Source organism: Oncorhynchus tshawytscha, linkage group LG21, assembly GCF_018296145.1.
Source record: "Oncorhynchus tshawytscha isolate Ot180627B linkage group LG21, Otsh_v2.0, whole genome shotgun sequence".
NCBI lineage: Eukaryota > Metazoa > Chordata > Actinopteri > Salmoniformes > Salmonidae > Oncorhynchus > Oncorhynchus tshawytscha.
In genome coordinates, this window is record NC_056449.1 from 31,123,085 (window position 1) to 31,145,234 (window position 22,150).

At 49.7% G+C, this 22,150-nt stretch overlaps 1 protein-coding gene and 1 long non-coding RNA gene across 9 annotated transcripts in view; both read right to left on the bottom strand.

Moving 5' to 3' along the window:
* The window catches only part of LOC112256546 (NEDD4-binding protein 3-A), a 58,437-nt gene that overhangs the window by 2,708 nt on the left and 33,579 nt on the right, over positions 1-22,150 (bottom strand). For 2 of the 4 annotated variants that reach the window (XM_042303321.1, XM_042303320.1), the window contains exons 2-9: positions 10,528-10,820; positions 9,362-9,539; positions 5,464-5,673; positions 4,352-4,473; positions 2,680-2,866; positions 2,518-2,610; positions 1,985-2,236; positions 551-806 (exon numbers count right to left, since the gene is read on the bottom strand). In XM_042303321.1, coding sequence (XP_042159255.1) covers positions 551-806; positions 1,985-2,236; positions 2,518-2,610; positions 2,680-2,866; positions 4,352-4,473; positions 5,464-5,673; positions 9,362-9,539; positions 10,528-10,787 — 1,558 coding nt within the window. In that variant the 5' untranslated portion in view covers positions 10,788-10,820. Of the gene's footprint in view, positions 1-550; positions 807-1,984; positions 2,237-2,517; positions 2,611-2,679; positions 2,867-4,351; positions 4,474-5,463; positions 5,674-9,361; positions 9,540-10,527; positions 10,821-11,157; positions 13,437-22,150 lie in introns of those variants that run through there. The other 2 variants (XM_042303322.1, XM_042303323.1) reach the window with 2 other exon arrangements.
* On the bottom strand, positions 6,605-9,313 carry LOC121840381. 5 transcript variants are annotated; one of them, XR_006079588.1, is made up of 4 exons: positions 8,834-9,313; positions 8,559-8,774; positions 7,585-7,862; positions 7,057-7,237 (listed from the first exon to the last, which is right to left on the bottom strand). It is a non-coding gene; the product is annotated as an uncharacterized LOC121840381 (long non-coding RNA). The 5 variants fall into 5 exon arrangements; XR_006079587.1 differs by having other exon boundaries at positions 8,559-8,622; positions 8,699-9,313; XR_006079586.1 differs by lacking the exons at positions 8,559-8,774; positions 8,834-9,313 and adding an exon at positions 6,605-6,954 and having other exon boundaries at positions 7,115-7,237; positions 7,585-8,198.

Genomic DNA, 22,150 nt, shown 5'->3' on the forward strand with positions numbered 1-22,150 from the left:
GGAGAGAGAGAGGGGAAGAGGAGGAAGAGAAAGAGAGGGAGAGAGAGAGGGAAGATAAAGAGAGGGAGGGAGAGAGAGAGGGGAAGAGGAGGAAGAGAAAGAGAGGGGAGCAGAGAGATAAAGACAATTTTATGATCACCAATGAGCTTATTGGTCAACACAGTAACATTAGTCACACAAACACATGACAATCAAACATAACATAACATTAAATAACAATTAAACACAACATAACATTAAATAACAATTAAACACAACATAACATTAAATAACAATTAAACACAACATAACATTAAATAACAATCAAACACAACATAACATTAAATAACAATCAAACATAACAATCAAACATAACATATCAAACATAACATATCAAACATAACATGATAATAAATGATCTTTAACAGACAATTTTTTTTAATCAAAAGTGACTTACAGTCATGCTTGCATACATTTTAGGTATATGTGGCCCCAGGAATCAAACCCACAACCCTGGCGGTGCAAGCGCCATGCACGACCAACTGAGCTACAGAGGACCACATATCTATACCTGATGCCCCTCCTGATCCTCGAGACTCTAGTGTTCCACTCTCCTCTGCTCCACCTTTCTCCAGTTGTCGAAGTTGCGCCCCCTGTAGGGCAGTCTGCAGCCTGTCTATCTGTCCATCACTTCTCTGCAGCTCTCCTCTGGTCTCTCTCAGCTGGGTCTTCAGCTGGAACAGCTCTGACAGCTTGCTGGTCACCTCCGCCTGGGAATCACGCAGCTGTTGCTTCAACAACGAGATCTCACCCGACTTCTGACACACCTGAAAGGTAAGGAGGGAGGGGTGGTGAAAGAGGATGTTAACTAAACCCTGCTCTTCACCAGCATCCCTCAGTCAAATCCTCCTCTCAATTCAATTCAATTCAAGGAGCTTTATTGGCATGGGAAACATGTGTTAACATTGCCAAAGCAAGTGAGGTAGGTAATATACAAAAGTGAAATAAACAATAAAAATTAACCTATGCCTGTCCTTCGTCCTCTTAGTTCACGGACCCATATCTATGTTTTTACCTTCACTTACCTACAACTCTACATCCTTCTACCCCCGTCACCTTCCCCACTACATCCTCCTACCCCCTCACCTTCCCCACTACATCCTCCTACCCCCTCACCTTCCCCACTACATCCTCCTACCCCCTCACCTTCCCCACTACATCCTCCTACACCCTCACCTTCCCCATTACATCCTCCTACTCCCTCACCTTACTCACTACATCCTCCTACCCCCTCACCTTCCCCACTACATCATCCTACACCCTCACCTTACCCACTACATCCTTCTACCCCCTCACCTTACCCACTACATCATCCTACACCCTCACCTTACCCACTACATCATCCTACACCCTCACCTTACCCACTACATCCTCCTACCCCCTCACCTTCCCCACTACATCCTCCTACCCCCTCACCTTCCCCACTACATCATCCTACCCCCTCACCTTCCCCACTCCATCCCCCAACCCCGTCACCTTCCCCACTACACCCTCACCTTACCCACTACATACTCCTACCCCCTCACCTTCCCCACTACATCATCCTACACCCTCACCTTACCCACTACATCCTTCTACCCCGTCACCTTCCCAACTACATCCTCCTACACCCTTACTTTACCCACTACATCCTCCTACCCCCTCACCTTACCCACTACATCCTCCTACCCCCTCACCTTCCCCACTCCATCCTCCTACCCCCTCACCTTCCCCACTCCATCCCCCCACCCCCCTCACCTTCCCCACTCCATCCTCCTACCCCCTCACCTTCCCCACTCCATGCTCCTACCCCCTCACCTTCCCCACTCCATGCTCCTACCCCCTCACCTTCCCCACTCCATCCTCCTACCCCCTCACCTTACCCACTCCATCCCCCACCCCCTCACCTTACCCACTCCATCCCCCCACCCCATCACCTTCCCCACTCCATCCCCCCCCCCCTCACCTGCCACTGAGTCTCCTCCAGAGTAGGGCTGGTTCCCTTCAGACTGCCCTGACCCTCTCTCTGTCTCCCCCCTTCCAGAGCTTCCAGTTCGTCCTGCAGTCTGTTCTTCTCCTGCTGGGCCTTGTGCAGCTGCAGCTGCAGTGCATGCTGGGAATGCTGAGCATGCTGGGAAACCTGACGCAGCTTGGCGGCGTACAGATGCTTCAACTCCTCCAACTCCTTCTCCCACAGACGCTGTTTACCTTCAAACACCTACAGGGAGGGAGGGAAGGGGAGAAGGGGGAGGGTGAGAGATAAAGGGGGAGAGAGATAGAGTGAGGGTGAGAGATAAAGGGGGAGAGAGATAGAGTGAGGGTGAGATGGGGGGAGAAAAAAGACAGTTATAGACGCACAACCACATGCCCGCCCACACGCACACACACACGCACACACATACGCACGCACACGCACGCACACACACACACGCGCATATATGCACACACACGCACACACACGAACACGCACACACACACACAAGCTGGTCTACTCATAACCTGTGCAATGGCTCCTTCACTCTCATCCAGGTTCCTCCTCATCTGTTTCAGCTCGTGTTCCTTCTCCACCAGCCTCTCCTCCAGATCACGCACCTGGACAGTCAACCAACCAATCAGTCATTCAACTAATGAAATCAACCAACTGATCCATCCATCACTCACCACCTCCTCTACGGAGAACGACAGTTCGTAAGGGGGCGGAGCCTCCCCTCCGTATGGCGCCAGACGGCTGAGCGTTGCCATGCTACGACACGACATGGCCATCTCCGTCATAGCAACCCCCGACGACCCCGCAACCTTTGATGCTCGGTCCAGAGAGCCAATGGTGTTGATGTGGCTCATGGAGGCACTGAGGGTGGTAACATACATCTTCATCATCATCATTACCATTATCATCGTCATATCTATCCTCTGTTTCATCATCACTGATCTACAGAGAAACACACAGACAGAGAGAGAGACACACAGGCATAGCGAGAGAGACACAGAGAGACACAGAGAGAGACACACAGACACAGAGAGAGACACACAGACACAGAGAAAGACACACAGACACAGAGAGAGACACACAGACACAGAGAGAGACACAGAGACACAAAAAGACAGACACAAACACACAGAGAAAGACACACAGACACAGAGAGACACACAGACACAGAGACACAAAGAGACACAGAGAGACACACAGACACAGAGAGAGACACACAAAGAGACACAGACATACACACAGAGAGACAGACAGAGACACAGACACAGAGAGAGACACAGACATACACACAGAGAGACACATAGTCACAGAGAGAGACACACAGAGAGACATAGAGAGACACACAGACACACAGAGACACACAGACACAGACAGGCACAGAGAGAGACACACAGACACAGAGAGAGACACACAGACACAGAGAAAGACACACAGACACAGAGAGACACACAGACACAGAGAGAGACACACACAGACACAGAGAGAGACACACAGACACAGAGAGACACACACACACACAGACACAGAGAGAGACACAGACACAGAGAGAGACACACACACAGACACAGAGAGAGACACAGACACAGAGAGAGACACACAGACACAGAGAGAGACACACAGACACAGAGAGACACACAGACACAGAGCGAGACACACAGACACAGAGAGAGACACACAGACACAGAGAGAGACACACAGACACAGAGAGAGACACAGTCACAGAGAGAGACACACATAGACACAGAGAAAGACACACAGACACAGAGAGAGACACACAGACACAGAGAGAGACACAGTCACAGAGAGAGACACACATAGACACAGAGAAAGACACACAGACACAGAGAGAGACACACAGACACAGAGAGAGACACAGAGACACAGGGAGAGACACAGAGAGAGAGACACACAGACCCAGAGAGAGACACAGAGACACAGGGAGAGACACAGAGAGAGAGACACACAGACCCAGAGAGAGACACACAGACACAGAGAGAGACACAGAGACACAGGGAGAGACACAGAGAGAGAGACACACAGACCCAGAGAGAGACACACAGACACAGAGAGAGACACAGTCACAGAGAGAGACACACATAGACACAGAGAAAGACACACAGACACAGAGAGAGACACACAGACACAGAGAGAGACACAGAGACACAGGGAGAGACACAGAGAGAGAGACACACAGACCCAGAGAGAGACACAGAGACACAGGGAGAGACACAGAGAGAGAGACACACAGACCCAGAGAGAGACACACAGACACAGAGAGAGACACAGAGACACAGAGAGAGACACACAGACACAGAGAGAGACACACACAGAGAAACAGGAGTTGACCTGATGTGAGCCAGCTGTGGTCTGAAGGGAGGTCTGTATGGAGGAAGACTGTTCATGGAGTTATGACCAGAGTCTGACAGGTTCTCATCCTCCTGACTCAGACCACGCACTGACGCCACCGCCTGTATCACAACATTAATACCAGCTGTTATCATCATCATCATCATCATCCTCCTGACTCAGACCACGCACTGACGCCACCGCCTGTATCACATCATTAATACCAGCTGTTATCATCATCATCATCATCATCATCATCCTCCTGACTCAGACCACGCACTGACGCCACCGCCTGTATCACAACATTAATACCAGCTGTTATCATCATCATCATCATCCTCCTGACTCAGACCACGCACTGACGCCACCGCCTGTATCACAACATTAATACCAGCTGTTATCATCATCCTAACCAGCATCATCATCATCATCACCAGCATCATCATCACTATCATGATTACCAGCATCATCACCAGCATTATCACTATCATCATCATCATCACCAGCATCATCATCACCAGCATCATCACTATCATCATCACCACTATCATCATCACCAGCATCATCATCACCAGCATCATCATCACTATCATCACCACTATCATCATCACCACTATCATCATCACAAGCATCATCACCACTATCATCATCACCAGCATCATCACTATCATCATCATCATCATCACCACTATCATCATCACCAGCATCACCACTATAATCATCATCATCATCACTATCATCATCACCAGCATCATCACTATAATCATCATCATCATCACTATCATCATCACCAGCATCATCACTATAATCATCATCACTATAATCATCATCATCACCAGCATCACCACTATAATCATCATCATCATCACCAGCATCATCATCATCACCACTATCATCACCAGCATCATCATCATCATCACTATCATCATCACTATAATCATCACCAGCAGCATCATAATCACCATCAATATGAAGTATCATCACCACCATAATAATCCTGGTACATTGGACAGTATTGATAAAGTCCCTTCCTGACGTTTTTAAAGAACACTAGTAACAGACACTGTACATGTTTCAGGACCAGACAGAAATCACCAGACTAAAACGGGCACCTTGGCTCCGCTGGAGGTGGGTCCTCCATGGCGGGAGGGTGAGGAGGAGGAAGAGGAGGTAGAGACAGCTCTAGGTGTGTGTGCGTAGGCCCGGTGGAGCCCGTTGGACAGGCCCTGGTCTGAGTCCTCTATCTTGGCAGGGTAGAGGTTCTGCATGGAACTGAAGTTCTTGGGTGTGACCAGCTTGAAGGCAGACGGCCTGGGAAGAGACTGGAGGGAGAGAGGAAGACTAGAAGAGTTAGTAGGTGAAACTGTCAGGTAAGAGAGAGAGAGATGCAAGGTAGAGTCAGACAGGGAGAGAGGTATAGAGAGACAGACAGGTAGAGATGTATAGAGAGACAGACAGGTAGAGAGGTATAGAGAGACAGACAGGTAGAGATGTATAGAGAGACAGACAGGTAGAGAGGTATAGAGAGACAGACAGGTAGAGAGGTATAGAGAGACAGACAGGTAGAGAGGTATAGAGAGACAGACAGGTAGAGAGGTATAGAGAGACAGACAGGTAGAGATGTATAGAGAGACAGACAGGTAGAGAGGTATAGAGACAGACAGGTAGAGAGGTATAGAGAGACAGACAGGTAGAGAGGTATAGAGAGACAGACAGGTAGAGAGGTATAGAGAGACAGACAGGTAGAGATGTATAGAGAGACAGACAGGTAGAGGGGGGAGATGGCATGCTGGAGGTATAGAGAGACAGACAGGTAGAGAGGGGAGATGGCATGCTGGAGGTATAAAGAGACAGACAGGTAGAGAGGTATAGAGAGACAGACAGGTAGAGGAGGGAGATGGCATGCTGGAGGTATAGAGACAGACAGGTAGAGAGGTATAGAGAGACAGACAGGGAAAGAGGGGAGATGGCATGCTGGAGGTATAGAGAGACAGAAAGGGAGAGAGGTATAGAGAGACAGACAGGGAGAGGGGAGATGGCATGCTGGAGGTATAGAGACAGACAGGGAGAGGGGAGATGGCATGCTGGAGGTATAGAGACAGACAGGTAGAGAGGTATAGAGAGACAGACAGGGAGAGGGGAGATGGCATGCTGGAGGTATAGAGACAGACAGGTAGAGGGTAGATGGCATGCTGGAGGTATAGAGAGACAGACAGGTAGAGAGGTATAGAGACAGACAGGGAGAGGGGAGATGGCATGCTGGAGGTATAGAGACAGACAGGTAGAGAGGTATAGAGAGACAGACAGGGAAAGAGGGGAGATGGCATGCTGGAGGTATAGAGAGACAGAAAGGGAGAGAGAGACAGCTTTTTTAAAGAAGAGTCTAATGTTAAAATGTGTTATTGTTGCTAAAATAATGGATAAAAAAGATAACTGTTCATACCTATACAGTATGTTGTTGCAGTGATATCATCCCTATACAGTATGTTGTCCCAGTGATATCATACCTATACAGTATGTTGTCCCAGTGATATCATACCTATACAGTATGTTGTCCCAGTGATATCATTCCTATACAGTATGTTGTCCCAGTGATATCATACCTATATAGTATGTTGTTGCAGTGATATCATCCCTATACAGTATGTTGTCCCAGTGATATCATTCCTATACAGTATGTTGTCCCAGTGATATCATACCTATACAGTATGTTGTCCCAGTGATATCATACCTATACAGTATGTTGTCCCAGTGATATCATACCTATACAGTATGTTGTCCCAGTGATATCATCCCTATATGTTGTCCCAGTGATATCATACCTATACAGTATGTTGTCCCAGTGATATCATACCTATACAGTATGTTGTCCCAGTGATATCATACCTATATGTTGTCCCAGGGATATCACACCTATACAGTATGTTGTCCCAGTGATATCATACCTATACAGTATGTTGTCCCAGTGATATCACACCTATACAGTATGTTGTCCCAGTGATATCATACCTATACAGTATGTTGTCCCAGTGATATCATACCTATACAGTATGTTGTCCCAGTGATATCATACCTATACAGTATGTTGTCCCAGTGATATCATACCTATACAGTATGTTGTCCCAGTGATATCATACCTATACAGTATGTTGTCCCAGTGATATCATACCTATACAGTATGTTGTCCCAGTGATATCATACCTACACAGTATGTTGTCCCAGTGATATCATACCTATACAGTATGTTGTCCCAGTGATATCATACCTACACAGTATGTTGTCCCAGTGATATCATACCTACACAGTATGTTGTTCCAGTGATATCATACCTACACAGTATGTTGTCCCAGTGATATCATACCTACACAGTATGTTGTTCCAGTGATATCATCCCTATATGTTGTCCCAGTGATATCATACCTATACAGTATGTTGTTCCAGTGATATCATCCCTATATGTTGTCCCAGTGATATCATACCTATACAGTATGTTGTCCCAGTGATATCATACCTACACAGTATGTTGTTCCAGTGATATCATCCCTATATGTTGTCCCAGTGATATCACACCTATACAGTATGTTGTCCCAGTGATATCATACCTATACAGTATGTTGTCCAAGTGATATCATTCCTATACAGTATGTTGTCCCAGTGATATCATACCTATACAGTATGTTGTCCCAGTGATATCATACCTATACAGTATGTTGTCCCAGTGATATCATTCCTATACAGTATGTTGTCCCAGTGATATCATACCTATATAGTATGTTGTTGCAGTGATATCATCCCTATACAGTATGTTGTCCCAGTGATATAATCCCTATATGTTGTCCCAGGGATATCATACCTATACAGTATGTTGTCCCAGTGATATCATACCTATACAGTATGTTGTCCCAGGGATATAATCCCTATATGTTGTCCCAGGGATATCATACCTATACAGTATGTTGTCCCAGTGATATCATCGTCCCAGGGATATCATCCCTATATGTAGTCCCAGGGATATCACACCTATACAGTATGTTGTCCCAGGGATATCATACCTATAAAGTATGTTGTCCCAGGGATATCACACCTATACAGTATGTTGTCCCAGGGATATAATCCCTATATGTTGTCCCAGGGATATCATACCTATACAGTATGTTGTCCCAGTGATATCATTCCTATACAGTATGTTGTCCCAGTGATATCATACCTATACAGTATGTTGTCCCAGTGATATCATTCCTATACAGTATGTTGTCCCAGTGATATCATACCTATACAGTATGTTGTCCCAGGGATATCATCGTCCCAGGGATATCATCCCTATATGTTGTCCCAGGGATATCATACCTATACAGTATGTTGTCCCAGGGATATCATCGTCCCAGGGATATCATCCCTATATGTTGTCCCAGGGATATCACACCTATACAGTATGTTGTCCCAGGGATATCATACCTATATGTTGTCCCAGGGATATCATACCTATACAGTATGTTGTCCCAGGGATATCATCGTCCCAGGGATATCATCCCTATATGTTGTCCCAGGGATATCATACCTATACAGTATGTTGTCCCAGGGATATCATCGTCCCAGGGATATCATCCCTATATGTTGTCCCAGGGATATCATACCTATACAGTATGTTGTCCCAGGGATATCACACCTATACAGTATGTTGTCCCAGGGATATCATCCCTATATGTTGTCCCAGGGATATCATACCTATAAAGTATGTTGTCCCAGGGATATCACACCTATACAGTATGTTGTCCCAGGGATATCATCCCTATATGTTGTCCCAGGGATATCATACCTATACAGTATGTTGTCCCAGGGATATCATCGTCCCAGGGATATCATCCCTATATGTTGTCCCAGGGATATCATACCTATACAGTATGTTGTCCCAGGGATATCATCGTCCCAGGGATATCATCCCTATATGTTGTCCCAGGGATATCATACCTATACAGTATGTTGTCCCAGGGATATCATTATTCTTCTTACCTTCTCATATTTCCCTCTAATGGGCAGTGAGTTCTTTGACACGCCCACCTCAGTTCTGTCTTTGTGGTAGATCTTGATGTGTTCCTCCTCATGTCCATGCTCTCTCTTCATGGACTGCATGCTGGAGAAGATGTCCTTCCTACTGCTGCCTGGGCCGCTACCCGCTTTGGCCTCTTTCCTGGTGGGGATCATTATAAAGGTTTTCATTCAGTTTTCAAGTCTTTTGATAACCAATCAAGTCAATTGATAACCTGTTCTCCTGAGCGATAACAGCTTGTTATGAAAATTATTTATATTTGAGTTTGCAAGAAAGGTATTTCACTGTACTGAGGCATGTGATATTAAAACTTGAAACAAATGAAAATGATTTTGATTTCATCAAGCTACATCTATATTGCAATAGCCTACTTCCCAAATATAGTCAAAACCTCCTACCAGCTCACTGTGTGTGGCACCCACCTGGCAGTAGCACTAACACCACTATGGAATCACAGGTGATGTTATTACCCACGAGCATCATTAATGCCTCCTATTTGAAACAGACAACTCTTTACTGCTTTGTCTGCACTTTATGGAATACATAGACTCTCTACTATAAAACCCATCTGGGTGATGAAACACGGCAGCCATTTTGTGCCTATCAGAGAGTTCACTAACCTGGTGATGTTGATGAAACACGGCAGCCATTTTGTGCCTATCAGAGAGTTCACTAACCTGGTGACGTTGATGAAACACAGCAGCCATTTTGTGCCTATCAGAGAGTTCACTAACCTGGTGACGTTGATGAAACACAGCAGCCATTTTGTGCCTATCAGAGAGTTCACTAACCTGGTGACGTTGATGAAACACAGCAGCCATTTTGTGCCTATCAGAGAGTTCACTAACCTGGTGACGTTGATGAAACACAGCAGCCATTTTGTGCCTATCAGAGAGTTCACTTGGTGACGTTGATGAAACACGGCAGCCATTTTGTGCCTATCAGAGAGTTCACTAACCTGGTGACGTTGATGAAACACAGCAGCCATTTTGTGCCTATCAGAGAGTTCACTAACCTGGTGATGTTGATGAAACACGGCAGCCATTTTAAGAGCATCAGAGAGTTCACTAACCTGGTGACGTTGATGAAACACGGCAGCCATTTTAAGAGCATCAGAGAGCTCACTAACCTGGTAATGTTGAGGTAGTTGAGCAACTCTCTCTGGTTGAAACCTTTCTTTAATATCCTGTTGGTCTGCCTGGGTCCCACCTGGGGCACGGCCCGGCTGCCTTTAGCTGGGGACGCGTCTGGGCGCTCCACTAGGCTGCCTACACTACCCATACTGAACCGGTCCAATAGGGCTGTGGACCGGGTAGGGGTCGAGATGGGATCACGGAATGTCTTGCTGGGGTTGCGGGTCAGAGGAAGGGTTTGGACCGATGTTGCCATTGGTTACAGGACAGGGTGGCCCCGCGGGGAACTCTTGAGGTAGAGGAGAGAAGAGGAAGAACGAGGTTGAACAATAGAGAATGGATATAAACCAACTGTCATCTGATTCAGAACCCTGTAAAATATCATAAACCATTATCACCATGACAACTTCCTATTCACCTTCTAACTGTACTCTGTAATATCTTATGTCTGTAATATCTTATCTCTGTAATATCTTATCTCTTTGACAATAAACCATCTTATCCAAGACCAAGTTGTTTACAGTATGTCTTCAGCTGTCTGTCAGTCTGTCTGTCAGTCTGCCTGTCTGTCGGTCCCATTCCCTCTGTCTTCCTCAGTATTTCCCCGTAGCCTTTCCCCTAGTTACCAGTCTGTTGTTGATGTGCATTCCAGTCATACTCCTCCTGTATTTTTCCCTGTCTGGCTTCATATCTCCTCTCTCAGAGCGTGACTTGACATGTGGCTCCTCTGTGATCAGCTGTGTTTGTGTGTGTGTGTCCCGAGGCAGTTTTGTGCAGTCAGTGACCCACCTAAAACCTTTAGAATAAACCCACCTAAGCTGTGATCTAGTCTTAATAAATGAGTCCCATAGTGCAAAGCCACACAGCAACACAACCGTATGGTTCAACCACACTCAACTACTAGCTTCTCAAAGAACCAAAACACTTTCCTAGTTATTAACACTTCTAAATCCCAAATAATGCATCAACCCCCTGCCAGAGACACCTCATGCATTTTTAAAATTATAAAAATGAGAAGTAAGCTAAAAGAGAAGATCACAGATGTAGAGTGTAGTATGTATGTGTAGTGTGTGGGTAGAGTGTCTGTGTGTGTGTGTGTGTGTGAGAGCTTCTTGGGGAAGAGGAGCAGATAACATATGCACCACCAGAAGCCTGTTATGTAACTGTGTGTGTGTGTGTGTGTGTGCGTGTGTGGATTCACCCTCCGTGATGCTACTGACTACAGCTAATCCTAATTGTCTGATAAAGAGGCAGAGTGCTTTGAATCAGGCAGCAGGGACAGACGAGGATGTTCCTTTATAATCAGGCAGCAGGGACAGACGAGGATGTTCCTTTATAATCAGGCAGCAGGGACAGACAAGGATGTTCCTTTATAATCAGGCAGCAGGGACAGACGAGGATGTTCCTTTATAATCAGGAAGCAGGGACAGAGGATGTTCCTTTATAATCAGGCAGCAGGGACAGAGGATGTTCCTTTATAATCAGGCAGCAGGGACAGACGAGGATGTTCCTTTATAATCAGGCAGCAGGGACAGATGAGGATGTTCCTTTATAATCAGGCAGCAGGGACAGAGGATGTTCCTTTATAATCAGGCAGCAGGGACAGAGGAGGATGTTCCTTTATAATCAGGCAGCAGGGACAGAGGATGTTCCTTTATAATCAGGCAGCAGGGACAGATGAGGATGTTCCTTTATAATCAGGCAGCAGGGACAGAGGATGTTCCTTTATAATCAGGCAGCAGGGACAGAGGATGTTCCTTTATAATCAGGCAGCAGGGACAGAGGATGTTCCTTTATAATCAGGCAGCAGGGACAGAGGATGTTCCTTTATAATCAGGCAGCAGGGACAGATGAGGATGTTCCTTTATAATCAGGCAGCAGGGACAGAGGATGTTCCTTTATAATCAGGCAGCAGGGACAGAGGAGGATGTTCCTTTATAATCAGGCAGCAGGGACAGAGGATGTTCCTTTATAATCAGGCAGCAGGGACAGAGGATGTTCCTTTATAATCAGGCAGCAGGGACAGACGAGGATGTTCCTTTATAATCAGGCAGCAGGGACAGACGAGGATGTTCCTTTATAATCAGGCAGCAGGGACAGATGAGGATGTTCCTTTATAATCAGGCAGCAGGGACAGAGGATGTTCCTTTATAATCAGGCAGCAGGGACAGAGGAGGATGTTCCTTTATAATCAGGCAGCAGGGACAGACGAGGATGTTCCTTTATAATCAGGCAGCAGGGACAGACGAGGATGTTCCTTTATAATCAGGCAGCAGGGACAGACGAGGATGTTCCTTTATAAACAGGATGTTCCTTTATAATGAGGGCAGTCCTGTAGTATCTACTTAATTCATTATTCCCCTTCTGCTTTCTGATCCATTCAGTCAGTGCATCTTATTGACCTTCTAATCTACAGCCAGAACAGTGTAACATACTACAACACACTGGTTATTCAGTGGTCATATGAATGACTATACAGAACAGTGTAACCTACTACTGTCACGACTTCCGCCGAAGTCGGTCCCTCTCCTTGTTCGGGCAGCGTTCGGCGGTCGACCTCACCGGCCGTTTAGCCACCGCCGATCCCCTTTTCATTTTCCATTTGTTCTGTCTTTGTCTTTCACACCTGGCTTCACTCAACCAATGACTTGTTTATTATTTAACCCTCTGGTCCCCATGTTTTGTTTGTGAGTGATTGTCATTGTACATTCGGTCTGCCTTTGTGGGCTCGCTATGTTGCTGTGCATTTTTGTATTTTTGAGTAAAGTATGTTGATTACTCATATCTGCTGTCCTGCGCCTGACTCTACACCAGCTACACACAGGACTATTACAACTACAGCACACTGTGGTTATTCAGCGGTCATATTAATGACTATACAGTATGTCATGCTTTAGTGAAATATGAGAGAGAGAGAGAAGCGAGGACGGAGGGAGGGAGAAAGAGAGAGAAGCGAGGACGGAGGGAGGGAGAAAGAGAGAGAAGTGTGGATGGAGGGAGGGAGGGAGAGAGAGAAGTGTGGATGGAGGGAGGGAGGGAGAGAGAGAAAGTGTGGATGGAGGGAGGGAGGGAGAGAGAGAGAGAAGTGTGGACGGAGGGAGGGAGAGAGAGAGAGAAGTGTGGACAGAAGGAGGGAGAGAGAGAGAAGTGTGGACGGAGGGAGGGAGAGAGAGAGAGAGAGAGTGTGGACAGAAGGAGGGAGAGAGAGAGAAAAGTGTGGATGGAGGGAGGGAGAGAAGTGTGGACGGAGGGAGGGAGAGAGAGAGAGAGAGAAGTGTGGACAGAAGGAGGGAGAGAGAGAGAAGTGTGGACGGAGGGAGGGAGAGAGAGAGAGAGAGTGTGGACAGAAGGGAGGGAGAGAGAGAAAAGTGTGGATGGAGGGAGGGAGAGAAGAAGTGTGGACGGAGGGAGGGAGAGAGAGAGAGAGAGAAGTGTGGACGGGAGGGAGGGGAGAGAGAGAGAGAAGTGTGGACAGAAGGAGGGAGAGAGAGAGAAAAGTGTGGAGGAGGGAGAGAGAGAGAGAGAGAGAAGTGTGGACGGAGGGAGGGAGGGAGAGAGAGAGAGAGAGAGAGAAGTGTGGACGGAGGGAGGGAGGGAGGGAGGGAGAGAGAAAGAGAGAAGTGTGGACGGAGGGAGGGAGAGAGAGAGAGAGAGAGAAGTGTGGACAGAAGGAGGGAGAGAGAGAGAAAAGTGTGGATGGAGGGAGGGAGAGAAGTGTGGACGGAGGGAGGGAGAGAGAGAGAGAGAGAAGTGTGGACGGAGGGGGGAGAGAGAGAGAAGTGTGGACAGAAGGGAGGGAGAGAGAGAGAAAGTGTGGACGGAGGGAGGGAGAGAGAGAGAGAGAAGTGTGGACGGAGGGAGGGAGAGAGAGAGAGAGAGAGAAGTGTGGACAGAAGGAGGGAGAGAGAGAGAAAAGTGTGGATGGAGGGAGGGAGAGAAGTGTGGACGGAGGGAGGGAGAGAGAGAGAGAGAGAAGTGTGTGGACGGAGGGAGGGGGAGAGAGAAGTGTGGACAGAAGGAGGGAGAGAGAGAGAAAAGTGTGGACGGAGGGAGGGAGGAGAGAGAGAGAGAGAGAAGTGTGGACGGAGGGAGGGAGGGAGAGAGAGAGAGAGAGAGAAAGTGTGGACGGAGGGAGGGAGGGAGAGAGAAAGAGAGAAGTGTGGACGGAGGGAGGGAGGGAGAGAGAGAGAGAGAGAAGTGTGGACGGAGGGAGGGAGGGAGAGAGAGAGAAGTGTGGACAGAAGGAGGGAGAGAAAGAGAGAGAAAAGTGTGGACGGAGGGAGGGAGGGAGAGAGAGAGAGAGAGAAGTGTGGACGGAGGGAGGGAGAGAGAGAGAGAAGTGTGGACGGAGGGAGGGAGGGAGAGAGAGAGAGAGAGAGAAGTGTGGACGGAGGGAGGGAGAGAGAGAGAGAGAGAAGTGTGGACGGAGGGAGGGAGGGAGAGAGAGAGAAGTGTGGACGGAGGGAGGGAGGGAGAGAGAGAGAGAGAAGTGTGGACGGAGGGAGGGAGAGAGAGAGAGAAAGTGTGGACGGAGGGAGGGGGAGAGAGAGAGAAGTGTGGACGGGGAGGGAGGGGAGAGAGAAGTGTGGACGGAGGGAGGGGGAGAGAGAGAGAAGTGTGGACAGAAGGAGGGAGAGAGAGAAGTGTGTGGAGGGAGGGAGAGAGAGAGAGAGAGAGAGAAGTGTGGACAGAAGGAGGGAGAGAGAGAGAGAAAAGTGTGGATGGAGGGAGGGAGAGAGAGAGAAGTGTGGACGGAGGGAGGGGGAGAGAGAGAGAAGTGTGGACAGAGGGAGGGAGAGAGAGAGAAAAGTGTGGACGGAGGGAGAGAGAGAGAGAGAGAGAAGTGTGGACGGAGGGAGGGAGGGAGAGAGAGAGAGAGAGAGAAGTGGGACGGAGGGAGGGAGGGAGGAGGGAGAGAGAGAGAGAAGTGTGGACGGAGGGAGGGAGAGAGAGAGAGAGAGAGAGAGTGTGGACAGAAGGAGGGAGAGAGAGAGAAAAGTGTGGATGGAGGGAGGGAGAGAGAAGTGTGGACGGAGGGAGGGAGAGAGAGAGAGAGAAGTGTGGACGGAGGGAGGGGGGAGAGAGAGAGAAGTGTGGACAGAAGGAGGGAGAGAGAGAGAAAAGTGTGGACGGAGGGAGGAGAGAGAGAGAGAGAAGTGTGGACGGAGGGAGGGAGGGAGAGAGAGAGAGAGAGAGAAGTGTGGACGGAGGGAGGGAGGGAGGGAGAGAGAAAGAGAGAAGTGTGGACGGAGAGAGAGAGGGAGAGAGAGAGAGAGAGAGAGGAGGGAGAGAGAGAGAGAGAGAGAAAAGTGTGGATGGAGGGAGAGAGAGAGAGAGAAGTGTGGACGGAGGGAGGGAGAGTGTGGAGAGAGAGAGAAGTGTGGACGGAGGGAGGGAGAGAGAGAGAGAGAGAGAAGTGTGGACGGAGGGAGGGAGAGAGAGAGAGAGAGAGAAGTGTGGACGGAGGGAGGGAGAGAGAGAGAAGAGAGAGAGAGAGAGAGAGAGGAGAGAGAGAGAGAGAGAGTGAGAGAGGAGAGAGAGAGAGAGAGAGAGAGAGAGAGAGAGAGAGAGAGAGAGAGGGAGAGAGAGAGAAAAGTGTGGATGGAGGGAGGGAGAGAGAGAGAGAGTGTGGACGGAGGGAGGGAGGGAGAGAGAGAGAGAGAAGTGTGGACGGAGGGAGGGAGAGAGAGAGTGTGACAGAGAGGAGAGAGAGAAGTGTGACGGAGGGAGGGAGAGAGAGAGGGAGAGAGGGAGAGAGAGAGAGAAGTGTGGACGGAGGGAGGAGAGAGAGAGAAGTGTGGACGAGGGAGAGAGAGAGAGAGAAAGTGTGGAACGGAGGGAGGGAGAGAGAGAGAAGATGGAGGGAGGGAGGGAGAGAGAAGTGTGGACGGAGGGAGGGAGAGAGAGAGAAGTGTGGACGGAGGGAGGGAGAGAGAGAGAGAGAAGTGTGGACGGAGGGAGGGAGAGAGAGAGAGAGAGAGAAGTGTGGACGGAGGGAGGGAGAGAGAGAGAAGTGTGGACAGAAGGAGGGAGAGAGAGAGAAGTGTGGACGGAGGGAGGGAGAGAGAGAGAGAAGTGTGGACAGAAGGAGGGAGAGAGAGAGAAAAGTGTGGATGGAGGGAGGGAGAGAAGAAGTGTGGACGGAGGGAGGGGGAGAGAGAGAGAGAAGTGTGGACAGAAGGAGGGAGAGAGAGAGAAAAGTGTGGACGGAGGGAGGGGGAGGGAGAGAGAGAGAAGTGTGGACGGAGGGAGGGAGGGAGAGAGAGAGAGAGAGAAGTGTGGACGGAGGGAGGGAGAGAGAGAGAAAGTGTGGACAGAAGGAGGGAGAGAGAGAGAAGTGTGGACAGAAGGAGGGAGAGAGAGAGAAGTGTGGACAGAAGGAGGGAGAGAGAGAAGTGTGGACGGAGGGAGGGAGGGAGGGAGAGAGAGAAGTGTGGACGGAGGGAGGGAGAGAGAGAGAGAGAGAGAGAGTGTGGACGGAGGGAGGGAGGGAGAGAGAGAGAAGTGTGGACGGAGGGAGGGAGGGAGAGAGAGAGAGAGAGAAGTGTGGACGGAGGGAGGGAGAGAGAGAGAGAAAGTGTGGACTGAGGGAGGGGGAGAGAGAGAAGTGTGGACGGAGGGAGGGGGAGAGAGAGAGAAGTGTGGACAGAAGGAGGGAGAGAGAGAGAAGTGTGACGGAGGGAGGGAGGAGAGAGAGAGAGAGAGAGAGAAGTGTGGACAGAAGGAGGGAGAGAGAGAGAAAAGTGTGGATGGAGGGAGAGAGAGAAGTGTGGACGGGGAGGGAGGGAGAGAGAGAGAGAGAGAAGTGTGGACGGAGGGAGGGGGAGAGAGAGAGAAGTGTGGACAGAAGGAGGGAGAGAGAGAGAAAAGTGTGGACGGAGGGAGAGAGAGAGAGAGAGAGAAGTGTGGACGGAGGGAGGGAGGGAGAGAGAGAGAAGAAGTGTGGACGGAGGGAGGGAGGGAGGGAGAGAGAGAGAGAAGTGTGGACGGAGGGAGGGAGAGAGAGAGAGAGAGAAGTGTGGACAGAAGGAGGGAGAGAGAGAGAAAAGTGTGGATGGAGGGAGGGAGAGAAGTGTGGGACGGAGGGAGGGAGAGAGAGAGAGAGAGAAGTGTGGACGGAGGGAGGGGGGGAGAGAGAGAGAAGTGTGGACAGAAGGAGGGAGAGAGAGAGAAAAGTGTGGACGGAGGGAGAGAGAGAGAGAGAGAGAAGTGTGGACGGAGGGAGGGAGGGAGAGAGAGAGAGAGAGAGAAGTGTGGACGGAGGGAGGGAGGGAGGGAGAGAGAAAGAGAGAAGTGTGGACGGAGGGAGGGAGGGAGAGAGAGAGAGAAGTGTGGACGGAGGGAGGGAGGGAGGAGAGAGAGAGAGAGAAGTGTGGACGGAGGGAGGGAGGGAGAGAGAGAGAGAGAGAAGTGTGGACGGAGGGAGGGAGAGAGAGAGAGAAAGAAGTGTGGACGGAGGGAGGGAGAGAGAGAGAGAAAGTGTGGACGGAGGGAGGGGGAGAGAGAAGTGTGGACGGAGGGAGGGGGAGAGAGAGAGAAGTGTGGACAGAAGGAGGGAGAGAGAGAGAAGTGTGGACGGAGGGAGGGAGGGAGAGAGAGAGAGAGAGAGAGAGAGAGAAAAGTGTGGACGGAGGGAGGGGGAGAGAGAAGTGTGGACGGAGGGAGGGGGGAGAGAGAGAGAAGTGTGGACAGAAGGAGGGAGAGAGAGAAGTGTGGACGGAGGGAGGGAGGGAGGGAGAGAGAGAGAGAGAAGTGTGGACGGAGGGAGGGAGGAGAGAGAGAGAGAGAAAGTGTGGACGGAGGGAGGGAGAGAGAGAGAGAGAGAGAGAGAGAGAGAGAGAGAGAGAGAAAAGTGTGGATGGAGGGAGGGAGAGAGAGAGAAGTGTGGACGGAGGGAGGGAGGGAGAGAGAGAGAAGTGTGGACGGAGGGAGGGAGAGAGAGAGAGAGAGAAGTGTGAACGGAGAGGACGGAGGGAGGAGAGAGAGAGGAGAGAGAGAGAGAGAGAGAGAGAGAGAAGTGTGGACGGAGGGAGGGAGAGAGAGAGAGAGGAGGAGAGAGAGAGAGAGAGAAGTGTGAACGGAGGGAGGGAGGGAGAGAGAGAAGCGTGGATGGAGGGAGGGAGGGAGAGAGAAGTGTGGACGGAGGGAGGAGAGAGAGAGAGAAGTGTGGACGGAGGGAGGGAGAGAGAGAGAGAGAGAAGTGTGGACGGAGGGAGGGAGAGAGAGAGAGAGAGAGAGAAGTGTGGACGAGAGGGAGGGAGAGAGAGAGAAGTGTGGACAGAAGGAGGGAGAGAGAGAGAAGTGTGGACGGAGGGAGGGAGAGAGAGAGAGAAGTGTGGACAGAAGGAGGGAGAGAGAGAGAAAAGTGTGGACGGAGGGAGGGAGGGAGAGAGAGAGAAGTGTGGACGGAGGGAGGGAGGGAGAGAGAGAGAGAAGTGTGGACGGAGGGAGGGAGAGAGAGAGAAGTGTGGACAGAAGGAGGGAGAGAGAGAGAAGTGTGGACAGAAGGAGGGAGAGAGAGAGAGAAGTGTGGACAGAAGGAGGGAGAGAGAGAGAAGTGTGGACGGAGGGAGGGAGGGAGGGAGGAGAGAGAGAGAGAGAGAAGTGTGGACGGAGGGAGGGAGAGAGAGAGAGAGAGAAGTGTGGACGGAGGGAGGGAGGGAGAGAGAGAGAAGTGTGGACGGAGGGAGGGAGAGGAGAGAGAGAGAGAGAGAAGTGTGGACGGAGGGAGGGAGAGAGAGAGAGAAGTGTGGACGGAGGGAGGGGGAGAGAGAAGTGTGGACGGAGGGAGGGGGAGAGAGAGAGAAGCGTGGACAGAAGGAGGGAGAGAGAGAGAAGTGTGACGGAGGGAGGGAGGAGAGAGAGAGAGAGAGAGAAAAGTGTGGACGGAGGGAGAGAGAAGTGTGGACGGAGGGAGGGGGGAGAGAGAGAGAGCGTGGCCAGAAGGAGGGAGAGAGAGAGAGAAGTGTGGACGGAGGGAGGGAGGGAGAGAGAGAGAGAGAGAGAGAAGGGACGGGAGGAGAGAGAGAGAGAAGCGTGGACGGACGGAGGGAGAGAGAGAGAGAAGCGTGGACGGAGGGGGAGAGAGAGAGAGAGAAGTGTGGACGGAAGGAGGGAGAGAGAGAGAGAAGTGTGGACGGAGGAGGGAGAGAGAGAGAGAAGTGTGGACGGAGGGAGGGAGAGAGAGAGAAGTGTGGACGGAGGGAGGGAGAGAGAGAGAGAAGAAGTGTGGACGTGGGAGGGAAGGAGGGAGAGAGAGAGAGAGAAGCGTGAACGGAAGGAGGGAGAGAGAGAGAGAGAAGTGTGGACGGAGGGAGGGAGAGAGAGAGAGAGAAGTGTGGACGGAAGGAGGGAGAGAGAGAGAGAGAAGTGTGGACGGAAGGAGGGAGAGAGAGAGAGAGAAGCGTGAACGGAAGGAGGGAGAGAGAGAGAGAAGTGTGGACGGAGGGAGTGAGAGAGAGAGAAGCGTGGACGGAGGGAGTGAGAGAGAGAAGCGTGGACGGAGGGAGTGAGAGAGAGAGAAGCGTGAACGGAAGGAGGGAGAGAGAGAGAGAGAAGTGTGAACGGAGGGAGGGAGAGAGAGAGAAGTGTGGACGGAGGGAGGGAGAGAGAGAGAAGTGTGGACGGAGGGAAGGAGAAGCTGTGAGATCTCCTATTGGAAAAGCTACCAGGTTTAGAATGTCAATACCAAAGTAAGTAATGATCCAAGCCCTGTGCTCGTTGATGGAGTGTGTGTGTGTGTGTGTGTGTGTGTGTTACTGATGTCTACTGATGCAATAACTTGAGGGGGTAGGTGGTAGGGTAAAAAAATCCTTTTAGGCCTTGGCCACAAATCTTGTGTGGACTGGATAGATGTTCCGTCCAGTTGTTTTCAGTAATTGGCCTCTACTTAATGGGCCCATCGGCTTCCCAAGGCAGTGTCCTTGACACACACAGACACACTCATATTCTCTCTCTCTACACCCTGTAGGCTCATCTGTGTCTGGACCGAAAAACCAGTTTGTACAGAATAGTCCCCTGTCCTCTACTACCGCTGTAACATATTTCCTTAGAACTGGTGGACTATTATTTTCACACACACACACACACAGCTTCTTTTTTTATTTTTATTTTTATTTCACCTTTATTAAACCAGGTAGGCCAGTTAGGAACAAGTTCTCATTTGCAACTGCGACCTGGCCAAGATAAAGCATAGCAGTGTGAGCAGACAACACAGAGTTACACATGGAATAAACAATTAACAAGTCAATAACACAGTAGAAAACAAAGGGGGGAGTCTATATACAATGTGTGCAAAAGGCATGAGGAGGTAGGCGAATAATTACAATTTTGCAGATTAACACTGGAGTGATAAATGATCAGATGGTCATGTACAGGTAGAGATATTGGTGTGCAAAAGAGCAAGTAAATAAATAAAAACAGTATGGGGATGAGGTAGGTGAAAATGGGTGGGCTATTTACCAATAGACTATGTACAGCAGCAGCGATCGGTTAGCTGCTCAGATAGCTGATGTTTGAAGTTGGTGAGGGAGATAAAAGTCTCCAACTTCAGCGATTTTTGCAATTCGTTCCAGTCACAGGCAGCAGAGTACTGGAACGAAAGGCGGCCAAATGAGGTGTTGGCTTTAGGGATGATCAGTGAGATACACCTGCTGGAGCGCGTGCTACGGATGGGTGTTGCCATCGTGACCAGTGAACTGAGATAAGGCGGAGCTTTACCTAGCATGGACTTGTAGATGACCTGGAGCCAGTGGGTCTGGCGACGAATATGTAACGAGGGCCAGCCGACTAGAGCATACAGGTCGCAGTGGTGGGTGGTATAAGGTGCTTTGGTGACAAAACGGATGGCACTGTGATAGACTGCATCCAGTTTGCTGAGTAGAGTGTTGGAAGCCATTTTGTAGATGACATCGCCGAAGTCGAGGATCGGAAGGATAGTCAGTTTTACTAGGGTAAGCTTGGCGGCGTGAGTGAAGGAGGCTTTGTTGCGGAATAGAAAGCCGACTCTTGATTTGATTTTCGATTGGAGATGTTTGATATGAGTCTGGAAGGAGAGTTTGCAGTCTAGCCAGACACCTAGGTACTTATAGATGTCCACATATTCAAGGTCGGAACCATCCAGGGTGGTGATGCTAGTCGGGCATGCGGGTGCAGGCAGCGATCGGTTGAAAAGCATGCATTTGGTTTTACTAGCGTTTAAGAGCAGTTGGAGGCCACGGAAGGAGTGTTGTATGGCATTGAAGCTTGTTTGAGGTTAGATAGCACAGTGTCCAATGACGGGCCGAAAGTATATAGAATGGTGTCGTCTGCGTAGAGGTGGATCAGGGAATCGCCCGCAGCAAGAGCAACATCATTGATATATACAGAGAAAAGAGTCGGCCCGAGAATTGAACCCTGTGGCACCCCCATAGAGACTGCCAGAGGACCGGACAGCATGCCCTCCGATTTGACACACTGAACTCTGTCTGCAAAGTAATTGGTGAACCAGGCAAGGCAGTCATCCGAAAAACCGAGGCTACTGAGTCTGCCGATAAGAATATGGTGATTGACAGAGTCGAAAGCCTTGGCAAGGTCAATGAAGACGGCTGCACAGTACTTTCTTTTATCGATGGCGGTTAT